Source organism: Amphibalanus amphitrite, unplaced genomic scaffold (assembly GCF_019059575.1).
Source record: "Amphibalanus amphitrite isolate SeventyFive unplaced genomic scaffold, NRLGWU_Aamphi_draft 001258F_arrow, whole genome shotgun sequence".
NCBI classification, from domain to species: Eukaryota; Metazoa; Arthropoda; class Thecostraca; order Balanomorpha; family Balanidae; genus Amphibalanus; species Amphibalanus amphitrite.
The window spans coordinates 62,464-85,198 of NW_024882751.1; the positions used below are offsets into that span (position 1 = coordinate 62,464).

Here is a 22,735-nt window from a genome sequence, read left to right on the forward strand (position 1 = left end):
TACACTCGGTCTTGTCTGATACGATCACTCAACTGCGCGGGACTTTGCTATCTGCCGTTACCATTGGCCGTCGGAACCTTCCTTCCACATCTAATAATCTGACTCCATTCGTACTGTGCCCCTTTAGTCAGTAAGCCAGACACCTTGCATTCCCCTTAGCAGCTGTACCCCTGTACCTTAGCAGCTCTACCCCTGGTTAACACTCGCCCGGCTTTGCCTTAGGTACCGGGCGGCGCGTCTGGTACTCCGCGCGTACCCGGACCGTCCTGCCGACTGGTCGCAGCTGCTGTACCGCCAGTACCTGTGTCTGGGACGGGACGAGTACCTCACCGAGTACCTCCAGGCGGAGGGACAGCTCGATCATAGCGTTATCGCCGGGATACTGAAACGGTAAGTGTAGGGTTTGATGCTGAGAGGATACGAAAGTGAACATTGAGTGGGATACTGGACGGCGAGCGAGGCTGGCGAGGGAGAGACGGGTGGCGGTTATCATGCTCTTAGGACTACTGTATATCGCTTTGTGTTTATGGAAATTGTACTTCGTGCTTGGTAGCGAAACTTCCTGCAAGATGCCCCTTTTCCGGAGCTTGTTTGTTTCTTCTAGCGCACTTAATGTTTACCTGCCATTACTCGATTTATTTTAGATGTACGCTGCGGCATTGCTTGTAAACATCGCCATTTGCCCCCGGTTCTTGCTATGTTACAAAATATTTTGTGTGATTTTTTACGCCTGTTGTCTAGCATGGCCCCCGTACCAGCACATTTATCTTTCCCCCTTTGAATCCGTTCTAACCGAGCTCTGACCCAAGCTCGACACGTCCGTTCCAACCCTGCTTTTATTCACTGTTGTGATCTCTGTCTGAGCTCGTTTTGACTCCGACCGTATAAATTTGTTCCAAGACCAGATTCAGCTGACACTGTTTTGACTCTGTTCTGGGCCTCACTCCACAATCTAACCCGTTTCTGACCACTCGATCAGTATCCGCGGCTCGGCTCGTCAGTTCTCCCCGTCGCGTCTGCGCCGTCTGACGCTGGCCGCCGCCGGACCGGAGCTGCAGTACCGAGCCGCCAGTCAGCTGCAGCTGCGTGACGTCATTGGAGCGCTGCTGGACACGGCTGAGGCCGGCTGGCTGCGGGACACCGTGTGGAAAACGGGCGGCATGTGATGTCAGCGGGCGGAGATAATGACGTCAGTGGAGTTGGGGGAAAAGGTGACATCACTTTCTTGGAGGAGGGACGTTTGGTAGGCTTCGTCACGATGTGACGAATGTGAATACCTATATTTGATATAATGCCATATATCGTCACCAAGTTTTGTCCTCTAGTGGACTGTACTGGGGTATGATTTGCATTGCGGCATGGTAGTGGACGATGCTTGTAACCTCGCATGCCCATGATATACGACGAAAACAAGAAATCATCCGATACGACGTTATAAATCGGTGTCCCCGACCGCTCTTTCAAGAAGCTCTTTCATACCTGCTTTCATGATGTTTAGATACACTGTCGTGGTACGCATCAGTGGAAGGCGTTTTTGTTTATTTATATGCGTGTATTTTGTAATCATGAATGGGAACGTAGCTTATAATCGTGAAGTTTGGGTGTATATCTCAGGGTTTGTTTTGTACGTTATCGATGTGATAATGTGATGTGAGGGAAAGGCCAGTACGTCATTCCTGTACTCTGCATGAAATGGTACTACATTGTACGAGTACTCTGAAATACATGTATACGATTATCGAATCCGTATTTTCTTGGTTAGGGAGAAGGGCTGCGTTTTACGTGCGGGTGTGCAGCGAGGGGGAAAAGCGCTCTTTAGTCCCGGGGTCGGCTCGGAGGGTCAGGAATAGTTATGGCACCGCCTCCTATCGATTGACTCTCACCAGTGACCCGCGATGGGTACGCTCACGCCACGCCCTGTGAGGTGCCCGGGCAGTAAAGTCGGCACACGCTGATCTGGCGAAGCGTGGCGCTGTGCAAGGGATCGAATCGACCTCCCTGCTCGTTACCGCCAGATGCAGAGCAACGGCTAGCCCTTCAGGGGTTAAAGCGGCCTAAGACAGACCGACGACCGTCCTAGCCAATAGCTGGATCCCTTAGAAGCCGCCAGCGGCCACGAAGATGGAACGGAGAGTTGATGGGGCTAGTCGGTTCCAGCCACCAATCAACAACCGAGTGACAGCCAGTCTGCGACGAAAGGCCCAAGTCCTAAAAAGACATAAGAGCGGCGGCAGTATGCTGTCCGCTGGGAGCGGATTCACCGAATTTGTGTCTACCATATTTTTGTTTTGTTTTGTTTTGTTTTGTTTTGTTTTGTTTTGTTTTGTTTTGCTTTGCTTTGTTTTGTTGGGCTTAGCTATTTCGGTGTGGCGAGACAATTTCAGAGCCCAATATAAAGGAATTGATTACCGAATGTTACAAGATTCCCCTATTCTGGCCGCACTTTGGCTGCACTTACGTCGTCATGCGTATACCGCGCACATGTGACAAATAAAAGGCATGCCATTTAGCCACAATTATGTTCATTTTTTTGCAAGTAGTGACTCGCGCAAGCAAGCAAACAACAATGCTGGTAATTGATTAGCATGTCGAAGTCGCTAACCGCGCGTCATACAAGAAAAGAACAGTGTAAAGAAGGCTGCTAAAGAATAAGAATAACAGGCTGAGGCATGTAAAAAAAGTTTTGTTTGTGGACGTTCTTACGGTAAGGTGTATTTGAATTTTTAAAATTATTTCGAATTTGGATGATAAGTAACAATGATTTTTGAGACACTTTTCAGTTTTCCAGGTGGCTCTTCACAGTTGTCCCTTGAGTGAACTTAAATGCTAAGCCTCCTTCCTTAGTGCTTATACATTTATAAGATGATATTTTTTGTTACCAATTTCGGTGCAATGACAATTATCCACATTATTTAATACCCAAACAGTTTTAGGTGCCTACTGTATTTGATATATTTTCCTATATCAAATGCATAGGCTGACAAAACGAATGTACCTAAATTGAATTGAAGTTTGCTGCTTGTGATTTTTTATTGTAGATGGAGAGTCAGCGGGCTCGCAATAGCTGGCTTCATTTTTGTGATGTCAGCGAATGAAAGTTATCTCCATCGTTCATGCTGTTGGACACTGCAACTTTAATCATGGATGTTCTGGTTGTTCAGCCTGTAATTAATTCTTCTTATTTTCTTCTGCAGAGTTGTGAAGGGTTTGCTGAAACTGGCACCTGCTGCTCTCTTATGATGGCGGAAACATCGGTCACTCCCCTACCTACCACTGGTGATGCGGACATGTCTCCAGCTGCTGCTACTGCCAAGCCAGAGTCAGCCACGTCTGACAATTGTGAAGTGAATGTGTCTTCTTCCAATACAGACATAACCTCCACAGACAGACAGACTGAGATCTCAGAAAATGCCACTATGTCTCCCACATACGGACAGTCAAAAACTTCAGACTCTATCAAGATCGCCACCGCCGACAGCCAGTCCGAGCCATCAGATGTCACTCCTGCCCCCATTGAGGGCGAGGCTACTCTCTCCAAGCGTCAGCGCAAGCGGCTGGCCAAGCGCGAGGCATTTTTAGCTCAACGTCCCGCCTTACGACGTGCCGAACGACAGCGACGGAAGGAGAAACGCGCGGCCGCGGTAGCTGCCGCAATAGCTGCCGGCGATGCGCCTCCCAAACGCCCGCGCCTGGCGCCAATGGCTTCTGGCAGTGGCGTCCAGGTGGTGATTGACCTCTCGTTTGACGATCTTATGACCGAACGCGACCTGGGGAAGTGTCTGAAACAGGTACAGCGATGCTACGCGGCTAACCGTCGCGCTGCGCGACCCGTTCAGTTTCTCCTCACTAGCATGGAAGGGGAGAGTCGGAGACTGATGGATGCCAATGATGGCTGGCAGAATTGGGACGTACGCATAGAACGTGATCACCTTCTGGATGTGCTTCCTCATGAGAAGGTCACCTATCTCACCAGCGACTCGGAACATCAGCTGGACAAGCTGGAGCCGGGCCGGGCGTATGTGATCGGCGGACTGGTGGATCACAACCATCACAAGGGCGAGTGCCTGCGGCGTGCGCGAGAGGCCGGCATCGCGCACGCGCGACTACCCATTGACGACTTTGTAGAGATGAAGACGAGGAAGGTGCTGACGATTGACCACGTGTTCAGCATCCTGCTACTGGTGGCTGGTGGCAGCGGCTGGAGGCAGGCGCTTCAGCAGGTTCTGCCTGCCAGGAAAGGAGCCATCATCAAGGGAGAGACTTCGGACGGAGACTGTTCCACGGAGACAATGGAGTCGGTGGGAGACGGTGGACCGGCGCACGCCGGCAGTGGAGAGGGCTCAGAAGCTGCAGCGACGGTGCAGGATGACATCGAGACAGCGAAAGAGGATCCAGGGACGGAAATAACACCAGGACCAGTTTCTGAGTCACAGAAGAAGGTAGATGCACCGGGAGCAGAGCCGTCTGCTACGGGAACTCCTCAAGCAGTGAACCCTGAACCGGTGAATCATGTGCCGGTGAACCCTGAACCGGTGTCTAGCAGTGACATAGGTGTGTGCGGTGGGAAATCGGACGTTTCAACCGGTGCAGGGGACGGTGCGAAGTCCGTTGAGGAATCTGTGGCCAGCGGTACGGCGGAAAGCTGACCAGATGACCCCGTCATGTCACTGTCAGTGTCGAGGGAAGAGGGCGTAATGGACAACATGCACAGGGTGGCAGAGTAAGCTTATGACAGCATTACCTTGTCTCGTTTGTTATTCTTTAACGCGTGATGGCTCGTTGCTGGATTTTGGTGACATGTGATAGCTTTGTGAATTGTGCGCCGGTGTTTCAATAAATGTGTCATGTCACATGTATGAGGTCCATTAGGGCGGCTCTAGACCGCTGAAATATAGAGGGTTATGTCTTGATATTTCCGATTTGGTGACCAATAGGTGTTGCTACACAAGGGGTGGTTCTGTTGGCTTTGCAGTTTGCTGAGTGTCGACTGTCGACCGTCAACCCGGGTCATGGGGTGGATGATAAACGGTAACACAGTTTGGTCCATAGGTAAAGCTGGATGAAAGGCATATATTTCAATGGGCTGCACTATTTCAGTGCAATAGTTTGTGCGGTCGTCGGTGGTCATCTTGCAGCAATACACAAAGCCCATTGAGAGGCTGGTATGGACATCTCGTGGACAGTTTAGAACCTTAGCTTACAAAAGTGACGCCAGGTGGCCAAGAGCCCCTGCTTATGGCGACATCTATTGGTGATTCATTTTACGTCACTTGCGATTACGGTGCAATTAATCGGTAATTATAAGTACATAGCCAGTACGGAGCAAAAATTTAGTTTCATTGAAATATTTGTGAGCCAGATCCACTCACTGACAGTTGCCGGCCCGGCCCCACCTGACCCGTTCCTGGGCGTTACCTTGACACCGCTTCGTGGCGTTGTTGCGTCGGTGGCGGCTCGCGGAGCGTTGCACGCGATTCTGCTGCGCGCGTCGGTGTCGCGCGGAGACCGGTGTCGTGCCGGCAAAATAGCGGTTTGCGAATACCAAGTGCGCATTTGTGTGGTGTTCATAGTGGAGAGAATTAGATAATATCCGTGGTGTGTGTAAATAGTGTGTTTTTAGGTAGAGAAGTACCTATAATACCAGTGTGTTGAATCAGACGATTCTGGTACCTAAAATCTGTAGATTGCAATCATCTAGACCAAAAGCGGTGAGTTGAGGTGTTGTGCCTACTCGTTGCAAGTGTTTGTTTGATTTCGTTGCAGTCTCATTTTATTTTGAATGCTTTCTTTAAATGCCTACCTTGGCCTGACGCTTATGTTGACATGCCGCCTCAAATTGAAATGCAATGGGAAGATGTCAGTGAATCAGTATGAGGCTCATGAGAATTGAGGAATGATAAGCCAATTTTTATGGAGTTAGCCCACTGCAATGATGTCATCCTCATGTTCCCTTCAGCTGCGGATCAATTCAGCTAATTTTTGCCTAATTTATCACCCAGCATCTGCCTCCTTCGGAACCCAACCTCCTCTGTTCGTTACTTTCTGGAGATGACAATGATGATGAGCACAGTATTTCTCAATATGCCAAGCCACTAGTACTTTTCCTGTGGTGAGCATTTTAATCCAATGATAGTGAAAGTTTATGAATTCTGCAAAGTTTTATGATATTTTTTAAATTCTGATGCAATTTTGAATTCTATATTGATATGAGAATAGCTGACTGCTGTGAATAACCTTTTATCAGCATCAACTGTCATAAAACAGGTTCTAAACTGATTTATCTTGAGTTCATGCTGCAGTTGCTAATAGGGAAGATAGGTAATGTTTTTTGCAACCACGTGTTGATATGTATTTCTATGCTGCAACATGAAACATCCTGAAAAAGTACAAGGAGTTTGTTAAACATTTCCTAAATTGTTTGATAGTTTGCCTTTGGAGCATCTATCTCTCACCCATTTTAACTCACTTAGATGGTCAATTGATGAGTATGGGATGAGGGTCCTGCCATTTCATCTGAACCATTCTCATTAATCCCCCACCAGTCTCATTCTCAAACCCCCATTGCACCACCTGGGCCATCAACTACTGACTGATTCTTGTTCTCGCCCCCTATTTCAGGTGCAGCCATGTTCAAGTTCATGCATAAAAAGCACCCGGTGCCGGCCGAGAGACTACGTCACCAAAAGGAGCTCTTCCGCTACGCCAAGGTCAGTGTCGGTCACCGCTGCGGCAGGAGAGCACTCATCCCCCCCCCTCTTACCACCAAACCCCAACAAACACTCAAACTGGAAAGAACGGTCTGCCTTGATCGCAATGATGAACTGACGATCAGGCAGATCGTGCTGATTCGCACGAAATTGGCGACATTTCACGATTATCGACGTTCAGTTGTGATTCCTGCCGATTTCCGATCGTAGGTAGGAAGCTGGTTGATCCCTGATGACAGCCGTGATCCCTGCTGATCCCATTGGTGGTCTCTGCCGATCCTCGCTGATTGTGGGACTTCTTGCTAATCGCTGTAGACTGCTACGGTCTCTGCGTATTCGCGATCGATGCAATGGTTCTTGATCACCGATAACTGCGATGATCCGTGCTGATTCTCGCTACTTACCGTCTCGAGTGATCCCTACGCGTCCGAGAATCACAGCCTATTCGGTGATCTGTCTGATCGGTGTTGAGCAGTGGATGTAGCCGTGCTGTGTTAAGTTGTTGAGTTGAAGTTGATTGGAGCATGGTTGGTGGACGGAGGCGAATTGCAATGTCATTGATGAAAGATACTACATCTATCTCAATGTTCTTGAGACAACTCTGCGGACCAGCAGTTCATTACTCTCTCACAATTCTCTGAATCATCAATACTCTCGTCTATCGTCTTCGCAGCTCTTCTTTCTTCTATTCTCCTTCACTCCTCTGACCGCACACTCGTGACGCGCCGACGCAGGCTCTCGGCCGTGGCGAGTCGCGAGGAATGACTGGAATGCGTCTCTCATCCCCCGAGGGGGCCCTCCGGCACGATCGTATTTGACGGGCGGCCCTGGCAGCTCTGTCAGAGGGGCTCGTGGTGTCAGACTGTACCGCGGTCCATTCACTCATAGAGGATCTGTGGGATGTGGAGAGGAGATGAATAATGCGATTTGTGGTGGTTGTTGACTGTTGTGGGTGGGGCTCATCAAACGTACCATAGTTGTGGATTGATATTTTTCGAGATTGGATTTCTTTTTGCAATGATGATCGTGCTGTAGGCTGTTCTACTCATAGCGTAGTAAAATTGTATCTCTTCGATCTGATAGACGTCTAGAAATCCTCAGCTGTGACTGTATTCAAGTTTGGAGGATAGCACTGTGAAGGAACAGTTCGATCCCGCGGAGATCAATGTTGCAGATCCAATCCAGCCATCTTGTTATGTCCCCGACCTTCGACATAACTCTTTACCACGCTCGGTCGCTTATTTTGCTGTCCTGTCCCACACTCAGGCTCTTCATATTGCCCTGTCCCACGCTTGAGATGCCAGTCGTTGTATTTAGGTCCTTGCCAGTCGTCATCTCTCTCCCAGCACCGGTGATGGGTTCGTGATGCTGTGAGTGTCCGTGATTTCACGTTCTGTAGATCTGGCAAGCTCGCTCTCTTGCCGATAGATTTGCCCCCTGATGTGACTGTGACCTGTCAGCTTTTGTCGCTCCCTGGAAGTTCGTCCTACCATGCTGTGCTACGATCGCGTCTGCTCTAATTAGCGCGCACGTGCTGTGTCCTCTGTGTTATGTCCGCACGTGCCGCCTGCGCCATGTCCGCCTCCCCTCCGTGTCTCCCCTCCGTGTCTCCCGGTGGGCAGGCCGGTCGCCGCTGATGTCATACTATAGGTGTGGCTGCCGGGCGGCTGCAGCTTCTGCAATCTGCAGCTCTGCTGCTGCAGCTGCGGGGGCTGCATGGCGCCGGCTGCAGCCCGCCGCTGTATAATCTGACCCGGTGAACGGTAGGAGACGGTCGGCCGAGAGGCGACCCCGCCCCGCCATAGGACGTGTTCTGTTCTATTTATGTATTTTGCGGTCAACTTGGGCCGCCTGCGGCGGTTAGAAGTTCACTGGGTGACTCGGGTCGTCTGCGGACCATGTTGTGGTGGAGGTAGATGGCGTTTTGATTGAAATGTGATCCGTCGGTAGCAAATTCGTCGGGAAGACGGCTGTTAAAATTTGAAGCTTAATTCGTCATCCAGTAAAAGCAAAATCAGATGTACACTTTAGGATGCTGTTTGTGATCGCTACTTCGCTGATCTGTCACCCTCGCTTGCTTTCTCCCCCTTCTCCCCTCACCCTTCCTCCTTCACTCCATTCTCCATCTCTGTCCCCTTGATATGAATTCAGACTGCCGTCCGCTTATTTATCTTCTCAACGGTCCACCAGCGGCCGTACCTACATCCCAGCAGTGCATTCCGGTAGCCCTACTCTTCTCACGCGACCGCACCCGTGCGGATTCCCACACGATTCACAATTTTAACTGCCGCCGTGTGCAGCGCCCATCTCGACTGATTTCGGTCATTCCAGCCACTGGTCAAACAGGAATTGGCTGCTCATCCGCGGCTCTGTGCTTTTGGCGTTGAGTCCACTATCCACTGTCCACTTCTCTGATCGAATCAGGCGGCTGTGGCCGGTCAAAAGACGCTAAACAGGTGAACCAGTCGCGGTGAATTTAGCTGACTTTGGGGGTGTCTTGGGACGAGATACCGTCGCCAAAACGTCCGCTTGCTACTGTTGTGCTGTTATTGTCTGTAATCTGTATATTGCTGAAGTCCGGCCTTCTAAACGAAGCTGTAGTATAGCCTACTGCTGTCCCGTCTGAGGCGGATGACAACCCAGAGCCTGGCTCGCTGGTCCGGTCTGTGCCCTACCTCTGCTGTGATATTCCGAGACTAACTGGCTGATCGGACGTGACCGGTGACTTCTGTGGCCGGTGGCCGGGGATTCCCCTCAGCTCAGCCACCTGTCAGATAAGAACCGGTATTTTACATCCGCGGGGGCCAATACCCACCGTTTGTAGTCACTTCAGCACGGCTGGTGTGCCATCGGATTCGGATATATGTCTCTGTAATTCTGTATGCCTCGGCATCGGGGCTTCCTGACTTATCTCGTAGGGAAATGGCAACTAGTGAATTCCGTTACCCTGGGGTAGTCGTAACTCTTCGATCACACCAAATTTTCCCTGGTGTCATCAGCTGTTGTCTGTCATGTTCATCATGTCATGCCACGCAGCACGCTTGTCATGTCATGTCATGTCATGTCGACTCCTGACGCACCAGGTGCCATGGGTGCTCGCTCGCAATGGCTCGACTAGCCAGTGTGCTCGGTAACGCACACAGGACTTGGGACCGCTGCGAGCGGGAACAACCAGGCAGCGCGGCACGTCATACCTGCGCCGGGCGTGCCTTATCATTGGCAAACGGCCTTCATTGTGTTTGTTGGTGGAGGTCAAAAACAGCGCTGGGTTCGTCGAAGGTCGCTTTGATTTCCCGGCATAAGGATAACTCATGCAGCACGTTTGTACTTCTTTTGATGGTTGGTTACCATGATAAACACGACTGCGTGTGCTGTGATCTGCGGCGACGGAAGTCTCATTGTGCGTGCTTTTCCTTCACCGTCCCATCCTATGGTATTGTTATGATGCTGAGGTCGGCTTACGTTGTTGATTATCCGTTCGAGTTCACATGAGTCAGCTGTGAGTTCACACGGTGGGTTCCAGTGTAGGGTGGCTCGCTGCATGCTCGTCGAGGTCAGGTGTGTGGTTGATGACGTAGCGCAATCTCTTCTTAATTCAGCTGCGCACACGAAAGGCTCCCTTCGCAACTACACAACTCATTACTATGGGTTCTTCCTCTTACTTCCTCTCCATTTCCATATTCCCCTTCTTCCTCTCTCCGTTTATTTCATTGCCATTTCCCTTCCCTTTTTCCATTCCCTTCTCCCTTCCTCACTCATTAATTTCCTCCTCTCGCCCTGTGTTTCGTCCTTTCCATTCCATCTCCATCCACCCAACAGAGTATATCCCGCCGCCGCCACACGCTTATTGCACGTTGCACGGTGCCGGGCGGTCGGTTGCCATGACTCCCGCCCGTCTGCCTCGCCGGGGCCGGGCTGGGTGTCGGCCTCACCAATCGATGTGTTGGAGGGCATCCGAGGTCTGGCCAGGGGACGCCAGGGGTCGCCGGTCAGCCGGACAGAGCGTCTGTGGTGACTGGTGACGGTGGTGAGGTGTGGTGCTCCCCTGGTGTCAGCACTGGTGTCGTGGTGTTGGTGATTGGAACCCTCGGCACGGAGAGGTTCAGCGCTCGGTGGCGCGGCGGCCAGCTTCGGCCGCTGGCGCTACGAACGGTCATGGAGGAGACTTCGACCACGCCCAGGAATGGTGACTCGAGTCCGACTCCCGACGGATCGACTCCGACTCGTGAAGACTCGACTCTGTCACAAACCGCTCCCAGCTCTACCCAGGCAGACTCGAGTCCTAACCTAGCCCGATCAACTTCAAGCCTAGCCCGATCCAATCCAACCATAGCCACCCCTAGCCCAACCCAGGGAGCCCCTAGTCCCTCTCGGGCCACCCCCAGTCCGACCCCAGCCATCCCCAGTCCCTCAGGGAGCCCTGTGAAGGTGTGGCGAAGCCCCCAGACCACGCCCAGTCGTCGGCAGTGGCAGGCGTCTCTGAGAACCCTGACCCGCCGCCGCCAGCCGGCCGTGGTCACCTGTAGACGACCGCTGATCAAGGTGAGTAGTGGAGACATGTCAGGTCAGGCGAGGTCAGGTCAGATAGGACAGGCTAGATGAGTCTAGCCCTGAGTCAGTCAAGCTCTGGTGAGGCTAGGTTAGGAGAGGTCAGATTGGGTCGGGTCAACCTAGGACAAATTAAGCGGGACAGGTTAGATTGGAAAAGGTCAGTCGGTCGTGAGGTCTCAGAAGCGCCATCTAAGCGCTGTGGAAGTCTGTGCCAGGGCTGCGGAGTCGGAGTCGGAGTCGGAGTCTGTCGGAGTCGACAGTTGTGACCGGAGTCGGAGTCGGAGTCGATTTTAGAAACCCGAGCCGGAGTCGGAGTCGGAGTCACCGAAAATCTGTCGACTCCGCAGCCCTGCTAGGTCTGCGGAGTCGGAGTCGGGAGTTGGAGTCGGTCGGAGTCGACAATTCTGCCCGGAGTCGGAGTCGGAGCTGGTTTTTGAAAGCCGGAGTTGGAGTCGGAGTCGGAGTCGCCGAAAATCCATCGACTCCGCAGCCCTGGTCTGGGCTCAATAGACGCCATGAACCGACCATTGGCTGAAGGGCGTTGCCCGTGGCCGCGTGGGTGGTGAGTGTGGGGGTATGTGGGTGCGGCTGGCGGAGGGGTGTATAAGGATGCGTGGGACGTGGAAACATTCCGCACTTCCCTTCTCTGATATAGGTGACCCGTCTCCATTTTCTTACCCCACCCGCCTAGTGAGCTCCCTACCGCTCTCACTATTTAAATACCCGACACAGGTGTGGAGCCTCAGCAGTCAGCTCAGCACTCACCAGGTGGTTGGACCCCCTCCCCCTCCCCTCCCCCACTAGTGACGTCATCCCCCCCCCCTCCACGGACGGGCTGTGTGAACGGCCCGTAATGGCCGGTGAGTTTACATTGGAGCGGCCCGCCCGAACGGATCAGACCGACACAGATCCTGGGTGGTCTGTCTGACAGCAGGGCCGTGCGATCTGGGGCAGTCAGAAAATTACAGTTTTGATTGGTTGTCGGAGTAGAGTTCATGTTCAAGAGGGCTGGAGATAAGTTCATGAGAATGGAAAAATGGCATTCCAGATGTGCCCTAAAAGAGTGGATATTTTGTTCCACAGATGCTTCCTGGTTAATTTTTACTCAGGTCAGATCATGCTTGCCTAACAAAACTACGTGCCGTGCCGTCTCGGTTTTGCGTCGCTCGGTGACAGGGTGTTAATTCTGCGCCCGGCGCTCTCTGTGCCAAATCGATACCATCTGACGGGGCGGTCACCTCTCCTCTACCCCATCCCCATCCTACGTCCCTCCCGCGTTCTGTCAGTCAGACGAGAGAGAACCCACAGCGGAGTACCGGTCTGAGTTCGGTGTCGCTGTGCTGGCGAGAACCCACGAGGTGTCAAACAGCCGTCGTCATCCGCCGTTCTTTTTTTGTGGTGAAGTTCCTCGATGCCAACCATTATCTTTGTTAAATCCCAGAGAAGTTGGTTATTTCAGCACTTGGGCATCGAAGAATAAGCCTTGCCCGTCGCGGGTATTTCGCTAACAATTATTTTCTCCCTCTAGATCCCATCCAGTAGTGTCTGGCGCCTGTGGTCTGGTCCTGATTAAACTTACGACCGTTTTGGTCGAGGGGTTGGGTCGTCAGTTAGCACACCACCCATTATCTGTTCTGCGGTCCTCCCTCGGTCCCGCCCCCCTAATTGGGCCGGGTCTGTTTTCAGCGGAGAGACGGGCTAAATCACCACCTTAAACGGACGACAGTGGAGCTGAGGTGTGTAGAGATTGACCGCCGTCTCCGCCCGCGCCACCGCCGGAGACACCGCCACAGCGGCAACGCCCACAAACCTCGTCCGCTGCCGCTACCGCCGCGCGTCACCACAGCCACCGCGACACCGCCCTTAGGGCTCGGCCGTCCCCGCCCTCAAACTTCGGCCGTCGCCACTGCCACCGCCGCCACCGCCGCTAGTCCTGCCGGGTCCCCGCTTCTGGTCCTGCCGGCCCGGTATAGGACAGACGGCCGCCGCCTATTCGGGTCACCGCGGGGTGGCGTGCCGCCGGAACGGGCCCGCGGTTTTTGCCGGCGTGTCATCCGTATCACGCGAACTGACGGGCGCTGGCTAGCGGCTCTGACTGGGGAGCAATAGTAGGTGTGGCCTGTGATGTAACTGATTTTGATGTGTGGCTTTGCTAGGTGGTTAGGACTGGGTTCTGGGCAGGCATCGGTAGGATTGTGATTGCAGGATTGCAAAATCCTGATTGCATTCCTTTTTGGTGGATTGCACCTGGATTTGAAATCCATTCAAAAAAACAGGATTTGATTGCGGATTGGATTGCATCATGCTTCCACTTTTTGCAATCCAATCCGGATTGCAACCCTTTCCTGGGGCAATTAGTCATGTCTGATATTTTCCCGATCTTAATAGGCCTAGAATGATGTGCAGCCGCTAAGTTGTGCAATGTGCATCGACGGAACTAACTAGAATACTGCCGGTTGCCATAGACACAAATTAGCTCAGTCTCAAGGCAAAGTTGGCGCTGCGCTGCTTGCATGACAACACGGGGCCGGGCGAGAGGCGATAACTACGCCATTCGAGATGCAGCTGATGCTGAAGCTCAACACAACGTATGTGGTCGGCAGTGGTCGGAGAGGACAGCCAGAGATGGTTGACTTGCAGTTATAGCCAAGTGTGTCAAATGCATTCACGATTTGACGAAATGTGTTTTGGTGTTTGATTAGTGCTTTGAAATGGTTTGTTGCGATTGAAAATTGTGAGATCGGCTTCATCGGCTTAATGTACTTTGCTATCAAGGGCTTTACATCGAAACTTGAAATAATTTAAACGCTTTTAATTTAAACGCTCAAAATAATATACGCTGATGAACTAAATAGGAAGGGCAAAATTACGTATTTGATGGCGAGTTTTAAAAATATAGAACACTGGTTGGGTAGAGGTTTAAATGTGGGGTGTTTGAGGCAAAAAATATTTCCCATAAAATACCTGTGCCTTAGATATGAATTACTCGCAAGACTAGGTACTAGAAATGGGTGATTTGGGGATGGAGGCACGGCCCTATGCCCCCTCCCTCCCCCAGATCCGCTAGTGCACATAATAATACAACAGGATTGCAAAAAAAAGATTGCGGATTTGATCACAATCCAAGTGAAAAAAGAGGATTGCGGGTAGGAATGCAATCCACTTCGGCACTAGGAATGTGGATTGGGAATGCAATCCTTTCAAAAAGGATTTTACCGATGCCTGGTTCTGGGTGTTTTCGAGTCAAGTGAACTCATTAAATATATTATGTAGCTGTTTGTATTTTTAAGCAACATTTTACTATACTATCCAAATTGTGCAATGTGCATCCCTTCGAACCTATAGCGTCTCTGGCATGCCGTAGTGTGCTGACATTTGTCAGTTGTCATTATCAGTCATGTACGAGCGTATTGCTAGGCGTATTGCTATCACTGCATAAATATTGGCGCCGCTGATACAGCCAATTTACCTGTGTTGGTCTTGAGCGTTATATTTATGGAAGATCCCCATAACTTGGCACCTTCGACGACCACCTTCAGTTTATACGAGGCCGCTTGGTCTCTGATGTTCGTTTATTATGATCGTGCCGTATTGGCGGACATTGTGAACGATGTCTTCCTTCTAATACAGGCTCCCTCACTGCTGATATCAGTGGGTTATACCGGGCGTAATTTGATGGGGCGGCACCGCCATGCCTCTCTGCCAACTATGTTGATTAGTTTGGGCGTGCTCTGCGATCTTACACCGAGTACGTATACACCTACTGTGTCGGCCTTATAGTGCTTGAACCCAGTGTATCATGGGTAGGTTATGACAGGCATGCAGAGTTTGCTGGCATGCTGCCCGAGGCTAACTGTTCGCCTTGCACAGGGTGGTGCCGGTCTAGATGATGCAAACTGCTTCCTACTTTTGGCTTATGTCACAACCCAAACGTGGTCGTTCAGTGCGAGGTAGCTGTTAACTTCATCTGACCTGACCACCTGACCGGACCATACCAGACCGGTTCTCCGCTGTAGAAACGATTTACCGCGCCACCCCTTCATATTACCTAACGGCCATGTCGTCCTTCCGTATCACAGCTTTTGGAATAGACTTTCAACAAGTGTACCAGCGCTCCAAACACCACCCCTGACATGGCACGCCTCTACCCCTGGCTGACACTGCCCTTCGCTCTGTCGATGCTATGCTCCCCTGATAGCCGCAGGCCCTGTGTAGTGTGTACACACCCCGCATTATTGGCCGGTGATACCGCCCAAATCACGTGACACCTCCCGTCCGCTCTAACCTTGGTCACGTGACCGGGCGTGGCACTGACGTCATAGGCCGGCGGGTTGTTTGCCGACCTGTCTGGTGCCGAACCGACGCGCCGCCTGACGTGCCTGCCCGGGGGTGGGGTGAGGAGGAATATGGCCCCGCGTTCGTGCTTACCACCAATCATGGGGCGGTGAGACCAGCCAGTATACCATCAGACGAATGGCTAGGCGGTGCGTTGGGATTGCTGCCCCGATACTGATAGCGCCAATACCGATATTACACTGGAATTACGTCGCGCTATTACACCCCGGCAATACGGTGTTATGATGCCGGTGGGGGCTACGGCACAGTTTTCCTGCGTCAGTTGCTGGCCTGAATGGTTATTGTAGGGTGTAATGGTAAGTCATATGGGCCTAATTTTGCCATCGATTCCGGAACAGATAGAGTTGGAGCCCAGCCCCGCTCGAAAATAGGCTGATTTTTATTTATTTTGTAACTTTTTTCTTCTTTAAATTTGTTCGTCAGTGCGAATGGCATGACTTGACAAAAGGTAAAACGGTCAAGATGTACGATTTAATCCTGATTTGAAAATGACGTTCTCGGACGTTATTGCATGTGACGTCACCTCCGCTCTTCAGGGACATTTCTCCAGTTTCAGCCAATGACGTCGCCGCCAATTCCTCCACTGACGTCACCACAGTTATCTCTGCTGACGTCACGCCAGGTGTCCGTTGACCCGACCGCCTCCCGCCGTGACCGGTAGGGGTGACTCATCATTGTGACGGCGCGGCGGAGAGGTCGTGACCTCCGCAGTACCCACTCCCCACTCCGTTCCCAGCCCCACTTCGAGCTGTGGCACTGCTCCGCTTGGAACTGTGGAGCGAATGCTGATGGCAGAGCTCGCATAAAAACATACGCCTTGATATGACACTTATATGGATATCCAGTTTTTCTTCACCTAGAGGTGACTGAATCACAGTGATTCGATGTTAATCTTCACATTTGTTTCGGTTTCACCGTCCGCCCCCGCCGGCCGGCCGGACCAGTCTGGGCGGTGCCGTTTTTTTTTTTTTAGCGTGCCTCTCGCCGGGCGGGGGCGGGGGCGGCCGTTCAGACTCCTCTGGAGCGGCGCGGGCGGCAGCGGGGATGATCAGGCACCGGCCGACGTCACTAGCGTCCATTTCTGCCCTGATCAGTATGGGAAACTAGCCCCTACGGCGCCGGTCGTAGCTGACCGCTCACGTGGCACGGTCTCGCAACACGAGCAGCGGAGACGCCGTGGGGCGAGACGAGACGCCACGGGGCGGGGAGGCGTCCGCAGTCTGGTGCAGTGATTGGTCCGGTTCTCAGCTCAGCGTCGCCGGACGAGATTCCCCAGTGGTTCCTCGGATGTTTTGCTCCGTGTGTGGTGGCGGTGCTTTAGTGTGTGGCTCGGCACGTTAGTATTTGGACCCCTGGAAGTTGGCGGAAAGTTTACTTGCTCTGTGCCGTGCTCTGAATGCTGGTCTGGCGACCGGCCTGGCTTTGCGTCCAAGCAGTGTAGAGGTGTGACTGGTGCTCCTCCAACCAAGCGCCAACCGGCGCGCGTTCCTACGTGGCATCCCAGTGACCTCTCGTTGCCCGTGGGAGAGACAGCATCTGCCGTCCGCCTCCCGGTTCTCCCCTGTCGAGCGGATTCTTGTCCGCCCCCGCCGACGGACAGTTGGACGTCCACGTGGGCTGCAGTGCTGTGTGTCTTTGTGGTCCTTCGTCTGAGGAGGTGTGGAACAGCGCGCCGGCTCTGGTCCGGAGGATGTCCACTGGTCAGATCTAGAGGGCAGCTGAGCGTGGGCAACAGCAGTGAGCCCTGAGTGAATAGGCCAGCTGCAGCTTTGCGCGACACGAGTGACTGCTTTAGTATCAACGCCGGTAGCCCGAGGACTGAGGACTGGGAGGAGTGAGGGAGCTCTGCTCTGTGTGGTGGCTGGAGTGAGGCCTCAGGCAGCTCCCGCGCTGTCTCCACCCTTCTCAGCTCCCACCGGTCCGTCCGGTGCGATCCACGCCGGTCGCGACGGAAGCGAACCGGAACCATCCGCCCGTGCCGCCCCCGCCCCCGCCCCCGCCTGCGCCGCCCTAATGGGCAGTGTCGCGGTGCGCGGCCATTGTCTCAGAGGCCGTTAAAGCGGCGCCGGGACGGGGAACTTTCCGGTGTCGCTGACCGGTGAGGAGGGCTGCACGGCTGCCACTACTGGGGCGACGCTCAGTTGGTGTGGAGGATACCGCTAGGTGGTGGCCTGCGGTGCGCTGGGAGTGGAGAGGGTTTGGTGCGTGGTGTGAGAAGTTGGGAAGTCCTGCGTGGTGTGAGAAGTGAGGAGCTATTGGCCATTGTGTTGTGTGTGCAGCAAGGTCCGCTTTTTGTGAGTGACGAAGAAGTGCTAAATGTAGTAAGCAGTCAGGACTGGTTTGAGCAGAGAGGAAGTGTGGGCAGAGCTGAACTTTGTCGGTGGTGAGCGCTGAAACGTGGTGGTTACGGTAATACGGCAGTCCGCGCTGACATCTGTGTCGGATCCAGTGCAGTCTGGGTGTGAATCACGGCTGTTTAGCTGGTTGCTGGCTTCATTGGTCAGCCAGCTGCGAGCACTGGTGTTGCACTGGAGTGTCGAGTTCGTTGACACAATCAGCGGTGATTGAAGTGATGAGCGATGATCTTCTCTGATGGTTAGTGATTGGCCGATCATCACTGATCGTTGGCTGTATTTCCGAGGTGGTGACGGAGCCCGGCGATCCTTTATGGAACAGTGAGTTGTCAAACTGTCCTGTCCGGTGGAGTGGCCAGGCCCACCAGGTAAAAGGTGCGGCCGTGCGCGGGGCGACGGACCACTGTGGCCTTGCTCGGGGTGTAGTGTGTGTGCGGGTCGTGGGACCTGGACCAGGACCACAGCACCAGGACAGCGGAGTGGGTGGCAATCGTTGACGCGCTTACTCGTGCGTGATGTGTGAAAACTGGGAATCTCCGTGGTGAGGCTGAAACAGCACTGACCTGATGAATGTAGTGAGACGCAGGCACGGAGAGCTACCGAAAGTTGAAAATCAAGTGGAGCTGAGCTGAATAGTGGTGTAGTGCGAAGCTACGTGCCGCCCAGTCTTCCAACTTCTGGAGCTAATTGGAGCTCTTACGAGTGAAAGCACCACCCCCAAATACAACATCGTGAGTCAACGCGACCGAAGCTGCGGGTGCTCCTTGCTTCTCCCGCGGTGAAAATTGCCCAAGGGCTTCTCTGACGGCCCCGCAGCGGCTTTTTCCGCCCCTCGGCCAGTCATGAAGGCCCTAGTGGAAACCGTGCGTCGTCGGCCGCGCATAGAGACCATCGAGGAGTTCGACCCCCGAAAACTGGAGCTGAGATGCCACTTGGTAAGATTTGCCACAGGACACAGACTGGCTGTGCGACGTGGGAAGGGGGTGGGGTGCTGGCCTGCAAAGCACTTGCCTTGTCATTTCTTTCAGTCGCATGCTTTAGTGAAGGAGCAAATGGACCTCTACCTAGAGTGGGAGGACGTCCTTCACCGCATAGTCCCTTCATCACAATGCTTAGAAGCATTGGTCAGGGGCTGTAGGGCACTCTCTGCTGGTAAAAGGAACCCGTTAAACTGATAAACAATATGCTAGCAATAAGTCTGATCAGTGATCTACAACCCTACCAGTGTTCGGAGTCCATGGATCAGTGATGACATGGGCTGCACGATTTTCCTGTGCGGCGCAATGTTTGGAGGCATGTCGCCATTTCAGGCGGAAAATGCCTTACGTCCCTGTCGCTTCGGCGTCCTGTGACGGAACAGACCGGCGTGGCTGGCTAAGCGATGTTATTGACGCTTAAGCTTGAGGTCTGGGTGCAAAGTTATACGCAGGTCGCGGCGTGGTTCCTAGCAGCGTTTCCCATCTTTGGTTGCGTCAATGTGGATTTGGGATAGCATTGACCTGGGATAAATGAGCAAGTAAATACTTGAACAGATTTTACTATTCGCTCAGCGTTGTAATCCGCTTGTAATCAATCCGCACTGGTCAATGATTGAGTGTGATGTGGAATTGGTGGCAGGGGTTTTCACACGTCCCTCTCGAGAGGCAGTCATTGACCTCAAGAGGCCTGACACTACCAGCTCTCAAGCGGTCCCGGCCTGTGAAACCAAACGATTAGCGATTGGGTATGGAGGAGGGTGGCTGGGATCCCACTAATCCCCCCCCATCCCACACACACTCGCACAGACTCGACATGTCACATGACTCACACAGACAGACTCACCGACTCACACAGACACATGACTCGTCGCTAGGCGAGTCGCATGTCCTGCCAGACATGTGGCGTCGTACGCACACATGTCGCCAAACACGTGGCTCCATATCGCATGACGCCGTATCGTGTCGTACACATGGCGCCAGACGCACGGCGCCGGTGACTCGTCTCGTACCGTCGTGTGCCGCATGTCTCGGGTCGCTCGCCGTGGGAAACTCACACGGTGCGTGGGAACAGCGTGGGATGCCGTGGATGGTGCGTTGCTATGGAAACGGCACCACGTGGTCCGTGATTGGTGGGTTTGTCCAAGATGCTGGGGTAACCCTCAGTAGGCTTACCTGCCTACTCGCTTGTTCGTTGTTCATCACTTTGATTTTGGAATGTTTTGGTATTCATAAAAGACGAGATATGAGAAGTTAGTGGTAACTTCTGTGTCCTCTCTGCCCAATTTGACCACCACCCAATGTAACCACGGCTTTATGGGACTGTATTTGCCGACACCGCTGTATGTGTGAGCTCTGTTACCAGGCGCTGATAGCGCGGCAGTAGCTGGGACTGCGTGAGAACAACCGTGGGAGGGAGTGGTCTGGTGAGGGCACGCACACCGAAACTGTTTGGGGACGGACTGACCGGTCAACGTACTACGGAGGAGCCGGCAGCTTATGTCATGGGGGGGGGGGAGGGATTGCTATTGGCTAACCTGTTAGTCGTTTTCGATTTGGAACCATCAAAAAAACTAGGCTAAAGATGAGCCAGCAGCTGTTAGCTATTCGTGAGCGGTTCTCGCCTATTACAAAACTCGATGTGCGAGGATGCGCACGGCGTGTGACGCCTCTAAATTAACTCATCGTGTGGTAATCTATTCGTGACTGTACGGGTCCAGTGGCCCCAGCGTGACCACGAAAGGTCAGTAGCCTCGCCGTGACCTTACATAATATCCTCGTGATGCCGCGATGACTCGTCCGTTTGTCACCTGGCACCTGTTGTCACCAGCAGTGTGAATCTAACCGGTCCTCTGTCCTGGCGTCAGGAATCTCCCAACATGTAATTAGCTGTATCCAAACCGGGTGTGTTCCGTTCGCCACTCTATCCAGGATCCATTCAGCGTTGAAAATGCGGTACTCCATTCAGAGATGCCTGTTGTGCGTGTTTCCGTTCAGTCGCTGAGCGCAGTGCCGTGGCGGGGGCGGTCGGGCTGGACGGCGGCGGTTAAATGATGTGCTAACTACATGATGCCGTTAACATCACAAAGCTGACAGAAGCGCTGTTTCAGTCTCTCGTGGTGGTGCCAGCTTTCGATACCGGGACAACGAACAGGAAATGTCAATAGGATTGACTGGCAAAGCGTGAATTACGGCCGAATAACTGGGGCTTGTGGCATTTATTGCGAATAGCGTATGGTGTTGGAAATGAAGCGTTGATGCTGGACGGGATGCATATTGTATGAGCTGAATGTGATGGCAATATGTCGCTGGCGATTGAAGACAGATTTGTTTTCCTCAACCCTTCTTTAACCTTGTCTCTCCAAACTAACCTCCTTCCTCTCTGTCAGCAGCTCTACGACTGCCAAAACGGGAGCGGGTCAGCCCTGAGTGTCCCCAATCCCGACCAGCCGCTGATCCACGCCCCGAAATCTGCCGCGTGCCGCTGACCGCCGGCGGGGCTTCCGTTGTAGGTGTCCGGAGGGCTTCTCCAGAGCCGCTGAGGGGATTCCGGAGCCTCACTCGAGCTGCTGAAGCTCTGGCGAGCTTGTGCTCTGGGTGGGGCCTACAGTGGGTCAACCGCTCACAGGGGATACCTCCTCCCTCAGACACTAATTAGCGAAGGCGCAGCTGGCTGAAATTGCTGTGTTTACGGTTTGTTGTTGACGAATTTAGTGGAGGGGAGTGAGGATGTGAGTACTGAGTAAGGCTGTCTAAGATTCAAAGGAGGGAGAAGAGGGAATGTGCGGTTTTCATTTGACTGGTCCATGCTGAACTAAAATGTGTATAATTTACATGACGATGAATATTGAATATGTCTAGGGTTTGAAAGACATATTGTGTTTGAATGACTCACTTGACATCGTTCCCCTGAGGCTGCAACACATATCTCCCAACATTGTGTTTGTGACACAAGGGCTGCCTCACCAAGTCTAGCCATATCCCCCTATCTCTCTGTCCTCACTGGCATCCTACACTACCCTCTCGAAATCAGAGCGGACCGCCACCTCCAATCGCACGATCCCCGACCCTGGGTGTTGCGTTTCGGCTCTGCTCGTCTCGCCTGGGGCACGTCGGCTGTGCGGTGGTGTCGGACAGCCATCTCACGTGTCAGGCACGAACAGCCACCTCCAGTTTCAGTGGCGGGTTTCCTCTGTTGGGTCCGCAGGCTGGGGTAGGGCGATTTGATACCGACAGAAAATCAATTTTGCAAATAAATCTCCCCCTGTCAGGCCTCGAAATGACTGTTCCACCCTTGTAGCCGCAAGTGGCTTGTGTGCTTGTGGGCGCATGTGTGTTTTGTGGTTTGGGATCGTCAGATATTGACATCTATGCTTATAATGCATACCGATTGAGAAGTCGCCCCCCACCTCACTAAAAATTCCCCTGCCTTTCCCCATATCTGTCTCCCTACCCTTTCTGCTTGCTGCATCCGATGCCGCCTTCTCAACCTGAGAAGTCACCCCGCCCTCTCCCCTACCCCTCCCGTCGCCTTGCCGCCCCACCGTACCGCAGACCGTACTGCCACCGACCACAGGCTGCGGGCTGTTGTATGTTGGTGGGATGAGTCACACTCGGCCAGTTTTAGCTGTCAAAGGAACAGCTGTGTGTGTACCGAGCGATATACATGGGTCTGCTGTCCTACATTATATATGGGAAATAACACCTGTGTCGTCTGGGTGTCTCGTGTAGACCATCCCGCCTCGATATATGGGTTATGGGTGGGCGATGTTGACATTGTTTAGATAGGCAT

At 52.9% G+C, this 22,735-nt stretch overlaps 3 protein-coding genes across 10 annotated transcripts in view; all 3 read left to right on the forward strand.

Moving 5' to 3' along the window:
* The window catches only part of LOC122371552, a 29,193-nt gene extending 27,450 nt beyond the window's left edge, over positions 1-1,743 (forward strand). Inside the window, exons 28-29 of the mRNA XM_043347953.1 lie at positions 223-390; positions 980-1,743. Coding sequence (XP_043203888.1) covers positions 223-390; positions 980-1,166 — 355 coding nt within the window. The 3' untranslated portion in view covers positions 1,167-1,743. The remainder of the gene's footprint in view (positions 1-222; positions 391-979) is intronic.
* A 782-nt stretch (positions 1,744-2,525) lies between these two features.
* Positions 2,526-4,910, forward strand: LOC122371559 (tRNA methyltransferase 10 homolog A-like). Its single transcript, XM_043347975.1, has 2 exons — positions 2,526-2,704; positions 3,195-4,910. Exon 2 carries the CDS (start codon positions 3,237-3,239, stop codon positions 4,644-4,646), a length of 1,410 nt encoding a protein of 469 aa, XP_043203910.1. The 5' UTR covers positions 2,526-2,704; positions 3,195-3,236; the 3' UTR covers positions 4,647-4,910.
* A 301-nt stretch (positions 4,911-5,211) lies between these two features.
* The window catches only part of LOC122371549 (lethal(2) giant larvae protein homolog 1-like), a 66,878-nt gene continuing 49,354 nt past the window's right edge, over positions 5,212-22,735 (forward strand). For 2 of the 8 annotated variants that reach the window (XM_043347947.1, XM_043347948.1), the window contains exons 1-2: positions 5,217-5,708; positions 6,619-6,707. In XM_043347947.1, coding sequence (XP_043203882.1) covers positions 6,627-6,707 — 81 coding nt within the window. In that variant the 5' untranslated portion in view covers positions 5,217-5,708; positions 6,619-6,626. Of the gene's footprint in view, positions 5,709-6,618; positions 6,708-22,735 lie in introns of all 8 variants that reach the window. The other 6 variants (XM_043347942.1, XM_043347946.1, XM_043347945.1 and 3 more) reach the window with 6 other exon arrangements.